The sequence below is a fragment of the Pezoporus wallicus genome, unplaced genomic scaffold (genome assembly GCF_028554395.1).
Source record: "Pezoporus wallicus isolate ANWC-B61680 ecotype Strahan unplaced genomic scaffold, APGP_CSIRO_Pwel_v1 contig_9238, whole genome shotgun sequence".
NCBI lineage: Eukaryota > Metazoa > Chordata > Aves > Psittaciformes > Psittacidae > Pezoporus > Pezoporus wallicus.
The window spans coordinates 1568241-1576101 of record NW_026636792.1 but is presented as its reverse complement, the minus strand read 5'-3'; the positions used below and the strand labels follow the sequence as shown (position 1 = coordinate 1576101).

The 7861-nt window shown below is 40.2% G+C and overlaps 1 protein-coding gene across 10 annotated transcripts in view; it reads right to left on the bottom strand.

Annotated features, from left to right (window-relative positions):
* Positions 1-2057: 2057 nt before the first annotated feature.
* The window catches only part of ADNP (activity dependent neuroprotector homeobox), a 31114-nt gene continuing 25310 nt past the window's right edge, over positions 2058-7861 (bottom strand). For all 10 annotated transcript variants that reach the window (XM_057401704.1, XM_057401702.1, XM_057401708.1 and 7 more), the window contains one exon: positions 2058-6279. In XM_057401704.1, the coding sequence (XP_057257687.1) occupies positions 3136-6279 (3144 nt within the window). In that variant the 3' untranslated portion in view covers positions 2058-3135. The remainder of the gene's footprint in view (positions 6280-7861) is intronic.

The window sequence follows — 7861 nt, the reverse complement described above, 5'->3', positions numbered from 1 at the left end:
AAACTGGCTTTAAGGTTCCTTCCATTTTATTGGGCCATTTACCTCTTCTGCTTTTTGACTTGCACAAAAATGTGTGGTTAGACCCCAATGTAGACAGGAATTCAGTGCAGACAGGAATTCTTGCCTAGGCTAAAATCCAGGTTAAGAGTAACTTGTTTAAAATACTAGAAGGGTTAGGCTAAAACTGAAACTAACCATCCTCAATCCTTCTTGATACTCCTGGTATGACAGACTGGTTTTGTACAAGATCTTTAATTAAATCACTACATAAAATAGTATTTCATATCATAGAATTTTCTGGCAAATGAAGCACTTCTGGAGTTCATATTTCAGAGTCTTACTATTTACAGAAGCTCAGAATTCAGAAACTTATTACCTGTTGTTCACTAATACTAAATAAGCCTTATCAGGTATTGAGACAAATAGGATTCAGTTATAAGATAATAAGCAGTGAGCAAAAGAGCTGGGTAACAGATAAAGGCACTGCCATTAAACTGTTGGAGTTTTTGTTACTTATTCATTCATTCAACTAAAGTTTTTTTAAAACTGCATTTGTAAAAGCTCTTAAAACCTCCACAAAATGATACAAAATACCCTGAAATGTCTTCAGTTTTCAGGCAGTAGCCTCCTGTGACCTAGAGCAGCCTACAGAGCGAGAAAGGAACATAACCAAGTTTTCTTAGAAAGGAATAACCTCTTCTAGAACTTGGAGTGCCTGGGTTTGCTGGGAAAAGGATTACCACCCCATCAGCATCTGTAAGTGGTAGTTAACAGACTCTTGCCTGACTTACTGAAAAGTTATTTCCAATGAAATGGAAAGCCTCCTAACATGAGTTGAGGCTCAAGTTTTCTTCTAAAGAAGAAAAAAAATGCCCACAAGGAGCTCTTTTGCTCATGTAGAATGCAGAAGTATTTTTCCTGTATTAGTCTTAAAACGTATCTTCTACCACTTGCATAGCTGGGAGCCAGTCCAACTTCCACTCCTCTGAGTTAAGAAAGTAGAACGAAAGTATGCATCCCTTCTGTGAAGGGGAAAAGAACAAAGCAAACCTAATTCATCTTCACCTACCAGTAGCTGCTTTCAGTCATCACTTCAAACACAGAACGAGCTCAACACCACCCAGAAATGCTCATTCCAAAGAGGAGCAGCAGCACAAGTGAGCTGCAGAACATGGGACCATACACATTTTCTCATCTTTGCATTATACTGGCTCATTTGTTGTACAGGTGGGAATACAGCTTATACCCACCAGAGACTGCTAAATGTCTTCTCAACATCTCTGGGAAATTGTTTTACTGTTTAAAATGTTTAAAGTTGAAGAACAGACAACAACATTAATAAAAATTTCACAGGTCATTTTAGCTCTTTTAAAATATCCCAAGTATGTTCTCTGATCCTGATGAGACGTGCCTGAAGCAAACTCATCGCTCTTCATTAAGGACAGTTTCTTGTTCTCCTCACAATTTAGATCCCTTCAGGATTACTATCTCGATAAGCTTCTGGTTGCACAGCTGCCTTACACTGCACACTTGCCAAAATGGTTTGACCAAACCCACCCCCAATTTGTAACACACTCATTTCCTAAGTATTCAAGTTACTTTTTCTTCAAAGGCAAGACAAGTCTGTAGCATGCAAGGCATGCTCAGTCATGTTTAAAGGGCAAGTATTCAAATACCTCTGCAATCATTTCACCTCCCTACATAGTGCTTCAGAGAGGCACAATTCTAGGTAACGTTCTAATAGGTGAAAGGGATGAAAAATGCAAGTAATTCATAGACCTTGTTTCCCCAGGCTGCAGAACAAGCAAATCACTACAATCCTGTTTATAAATTAGTATTCTATAACACTGACTAGTAAAGACAAATTCAACCAAAGATGGTTTTGTAGGATTTTCAACATCCTTGAAGGAGATCAGTCTATTCCATAAGGAAGTGCTGAGCACACATTCCCCCCCCCCCCCCAACAGAGCTGTGCAGCACTTTGGGGAACAAAAGGGGAGAGAAAAAAAAAAACAAAAAAGGAATGAATGCAGCATTTGCATGTAATAAAGCAAATATTTACATTAAGCACAATACAGCAATTTATTTAGATGCTTAAATGAAGAATACAAAGGGAAATAAAGATCACAAAATTATACATACTACAACAGTGTGTCATATATTAGATGGTATAAATGAATACAACACCTTGCTGGTGTTAACTAAAGATAAAACTAAATATCCAAAACACAGCACTTTTGTTTCAGTGTGCTGCTTCAACACAATACACTTTTATACAGATCTAAAAGGTGTCAAAATTAGTAGCTGCAAACTTGTTTCTTGCATGTGATTTTTCTTTTTTAGCTTAAAAGATTTCAGAAAATGCCTCTGAAATACGTTTGTCATCAGTTGTAATGTCAAGGATATTCAGAACAAGAAAATTCTATAATACAATAGAGTCCAGATATATTTTCTTATGTTGCTGGCCTCTGTTTTGAGATTGTACAAGGTTATGTGCAAAAACTAAGTTTGTCAAAATTCATACTATAGCAGTTTCAAGCTTTTGCTAGGTAAACTAGATACAGCATTTATTACACAGCAGGGCAACACTAAAAAAGAGAAACAAATCTATGATGGGTACACAAGAACAATTTCATAAGCTTCACTTGAATAGGTCTAAAAGACTGTACAAATATACATTTCAACTATTCAGAATGATACATGAAAAAAATCAATTCCCCCATAGTCTACTATACACGTTGAACTGGTAGCTTGTATGGCTGGCCCTACACTACCATGTGAAAAAGGGTAATGTTTAAAAAGACATACAACTGAACATGTACAAGAGTGAAATAAATGTTGAAAATGCAGATAAAATAAACCTCTGCTTTTCTCTGTGTGCATTCTGGAGCCACCAGCTTATCCATTTTCACATTAAGTTACTGTGCTCATCCCAGCAGGTTTTCTCAAGCCAGATCAGCCAACAGCGTCCTTAAATAACCACTGGAACAGCAGTGGCCACAACCACCACATGCCATGACCTAGCACTCGAAAGGCAGTACCAGTTAAAACGTAAGCTTAGCAGTCAGACTGAAATGAAAGTGTTTCAACAGTTGTAGACTGGACCTTGTTACTGATGCTTCTGAACCGAGCAGCTCATGCTTGCTGGCTGCTCAGCTCCACACCGGTTAAGCTGCTGTGCATTGGCTCTGCTACTCCATCAGTCACACTGTCAAACTGCTCTCCATCCTCACTGTCAATTGTGCTATTCTGCCATTCCATCTGCTGATTTGACAAGCTCTCCTCAATCTCTGATGCGTTTTTCCATTGCGACTGGTCCTTAGACCAAAACTCTTCTACTTTTCCATAGGAACGATTCTTCCACTTTGACTGTTCTTCCTCACTTTCAGATCCACCCCCCTTTGTCTCAACAGCTGGTTTACTGCTACTTGCATCTTCACTTTGGGAGGATTCATCTGTCCACACCTCTGGCTTTACTTCTGATGTATTATCTTCAAAATCAGAAACCTGCTGAGAACCAGGCCCACTTTCAGATTGTGAAGCTCCATCTTTCCATTCAACAGCATCATCTTGATCATCCTGATCACCGTCACTATCTGAGACATCACCTACCAGTTTTGTTGGCTCTTCAGCAGAAATAATCTCTTCGTATTTAGAGCTTTCCTCTTGTTTTTGATCAGACTTTTCTGGAGACTGTAATGTATTTTCTTCTATGATTTCCTTGGAGGATATGCTGTCCTCTGGGTTCTCCGCTGTGCTATCAGAAGAGGTTTTCCCACCACTGTCGGAAATATGCTGACCAAACGGACTCCCACTTTCATTGTATTCCTCTTCTATATTTTCATAGCTGTCTGAGGAGCTTTCATTGTCTTTTTCTAGGTTTATTTTTTTATCAACAGTCTTACTAACGTTGACTCTGGAATTCTTTTCGTCGTGGTTTTCAAACAGCCATTCAGCATCAAAGTCCATTTCATGTTTGACTTTGTTTAACTCTTTCATATTGAAACCGAGCAGCACACCAGGTTTGTACTTTTCACAATCTCTTACACATTTCTTCCTCTTGTTACTAAAATGAGATGCAATATCAGACTTCCAGAGCCACAGACTGGCAGCCAGCTTTTCAATCTCTCTCCTAGTGGGATATGGTTGCTTATTAAAATACTTTGTAAGAAATGTTTTCCTGGCTTCATAGGAATCATCTTCATGACCCTTGGGGTCCAATGCTAGAACTACAGGTTCTTCAGGCTTCTCCTCAAAGGCAGAAGGGGAGTCATCGTCATCCATTTTCCTCTTCTTCATCAGTGAGAATTCCATGTGTTCGTAAGTACGTTTTACGGGTGCTACAGCTGGAGACTGACTGAGCCGAGATGAGGAAGTACCTTTCTCCTGGCCATTCTGGGTCTTCCCAACACCTCTGCAGTGAACAAGGTGCAGCGTTATAGTTGAGGCAGTCATGTTACTAGTATATACACCAAGGCAATGAATGCATTTGTAGGTCAGCTTTTTCTCAACCGGGTGAACTGTCTGAATGACTTGATGCCTCTCCCGTAGATGATGTGCAAGTGCATCAGAGATGGGTCCTTTTAGGATTGAAAAGCACAGAGGACAGAGGGTTTTCCCCACATCTTTTTTGTACGGAACTGCTGCTTGTGGAGAGCTTTTTACAGGTACATCAGACTTCTCCTGGACTTTTGGCTGTGGCTTTTGAGGAACCGGAGGAGTATTCTGAGCATGGTAAGCTACAGATTCAGCAGGAGCATCTCTCAGGTTGTAGGTGGTTACAAGAAGATGGATATTCGTGTGACTACCCTGCTGCAATGTCAAATCAAAGGTTAGGGTGGAATCAGTTTTAGGTCCCATTTCTTCATCCACGTGAACCATTCGCATGTGAGCAGCCATCTTTTCAACGTCATTGAAGGTTGAACGGCAATATGGACAAGACAGACCATGTATCAACATATGATTAAGCAATGTATCAGTGGGTAAATAGCGATTACAGTATAGACATTTGCTAGTGAAATTGTGTATTTTCATTATATAGTTAGCTACTGCAGGCACCTTTTCAGCCTTGTGCTCCTTTTCAAAGTGGACACTATACACATTCTCAGGAAACAGCTCATTACAGATTGTACAGATTTTCCACTTCTGTGTGGATGACGTATTGACAGGGGAAGGACCTGTAGCTGCTACAGGTGACTTTGAGCCAGACTGACCTAATACTCTTGAGGCTGACTGTGACTGAGATAACGACGCCTGTTTCAACTGAGCTGATGAAAGGGAAGATGAATTGGCAGACTGAAGAGAGTATCTTGCTGAGGCCTGCGATCTCTGTTCCCCTCCAAGAGTATAAGGCCTTCCATTTCCACTTGTTGAAAACTGCTTCATTGATTGTGATTGTTGTGGAATAGAAACCTGTGCACTACCACTTAAGTTCAGCCTCCCTCCTGGCTGACCAACATAACTTGGTGGTACTGACTTGACTCCATAATTGTTTTGTTGTAGGTGCACATTTGACATCATATTCACTCCTGCGGAATTTAACGTAGGCTTTGGTATAGTGAGTCTGTTCATCATCTGTTGGGACGAAAGAGATCGAACACTTCCAGGGGAAAGGGGACCCATCCTCTGAGGGAGGCCCATAGACTTCTTATCCTGTGGTTTTGGAGCTATCAGCATCAAAGGTTTAGATCTTGGAACCACTACATTAGTGTGACCTATCATTGCCGTCACCTGATATCCTATACGTTCGTGGTCTTCGATAACATGCTGTACTAAAGCTTCGTACGACTTCGGCATAAAAAGGCATCGTTTGCAGTGAATACTCCCCTCCTCTCGGGTACTGGAACTTAATGGAACTGCACCATTGAGTGACTTTTCACCTCCCTTTGCTACATAAGGAGCAGCAACATGCTGAAAATGTTCCCTGTAAATGTGCTTTCTAACTATTTCATACAGAGGATCTCGGTAAGTGCACTTCTTACAGTAATAAACAGCTTGATCTACACTGTCAGCCTGCTTAGGTTTAAGGCTATCATGTTTGTTTTTATCTTTGAAAGTGCTGATGCCTCCACTCTGTGTATTGGCATTTGGAGCGTGAAATATTTTAATGTGCGTTTCCAAAGTCTTTTTGTCTGCATTGAACGTACAATAAGGACAATTAAGGAGAATCCTATTTTCAAAGTCTTCACTATGAACATTCCGGAAGTGGCTTTTGTACGCTGAAAAGAACTTCGAGGAGAATGGACATGCACTGCAGCAAAAGGGCTTTGTCCGATAGTCCTTAAAACAAAGAACAGAGCAGAAACTAAATACGGAAAAGCAGGTTTTAGATAAAACAGTATCCACACTCTTCTCTTAACAATCCTGTTCTAAGCAACAGTCTGAAGACCCACTGAACAGTCTCAAAGCTTTAGATTCATTTCTTCTTTCCAGATTTTGGCCTGCAGATCAGGGCCTAAAAAGTCTATCATCTGAACATACACGTGATGTGGCAAGTGCCAGTTCAGAGCTCCCTCAAGTTTACCCATAAATTCAACATGCAAGGCTAAATCATAAACATCTTTCTCCATCAGACAAGAAAAAGCTTCATTCCCTGCAGCGGAGTGCATGGAAGTTCACTTTAAGCTCATTCTGGGAGGTAAGGGAAGCATGACTGTTTGGGTAGAGTGAGACTGCATCTAGGAAATATGAGTTGCATCCCATCAAGATCTGCCAAACTTTTCTAGATAGAAGATGGATATATAACTTTAGCTATTCCAGGGCTTTTACGTAAGATGCTCTTCAAAAGTTATTTTTGGTGAACAAATGGGTTTACCAACTCATATTCTAAGGCTACACAAGCCCTCAAAGCCACCAAAGCCTTTTCCTTCTGATCAAAACAAACTCAATTTTAAAACCAATCTTGAATCAGAAAAAAAGGTATTTGAGAAATCCACACTTGCAGTTCCCCTGCCCCCTTTGTTACATTAACATGGTGCTGATGTGGTTCTTGTCAACTGCTGTAACAGAAAAAAACAGTTAACACTGGCCTTGGAGATAGCCACAAGCAACCTGGCATTTCAGGTAAGGTAGGACATTACATTGAAATAGTTACATTCATCATGAGTGTCAAAACAAGTCTTGCGCATCAAGCATAGATCATTTGTGCACAGATCTTGTGCATAGGTCATTTGAAGTAGCTGGAGAGTTGTACTCTCCCTCTGCATAAAGAAGTAGGAATATACACTTCTGTCCACGTTCTGAAGCCTTAAACATCCGGGAGGCTGGAGACAAGATAGAACAAATTAAACTAAACAAAAGCTGTCTCCTTCCATATTACAATTTTAATTCTGGAATTAACTAAAGGACATCACACCAGTGTCTTCTATGGAGCACAGTAATAAAGGGGTATTTTTAGATATAGATTAACGCTGCCCTAAGAATCCATCATAATGCAGGTTCCCATTTCCTGTAGAGGCAATCCCTGATCTTTCAAATGCTAAAAGAGAACTTACTCAGCAGAGGGATTTCTAACCTTCTCATTGTTCTGTCAGTGCTGGTGTTACCCTACTGTACCATCAGTGGTTACTGCAGAGCACATGACTTCCCTTAAATGTGCTTAATCAGAATCAAAATTATTTCCTCCCTCAACTTCTACCTCAATTCAGATTTCCTTTATTTCTGGCACAGAAACATCTCAGAAGCGAGACTTAATTCTGGTGTATAGAACTACTATGCCTAAACCAAGTCTCGGACGTAGTCACACTATGAGAACACACTATGAGAACATATTGAAGGACAGCTAAAAAACTTATCACCAGCTGTATAAAATCACTGATCTGAAGGATGGTGAAATTGTGCTAAGCTTGAAAACAGGCTCTTA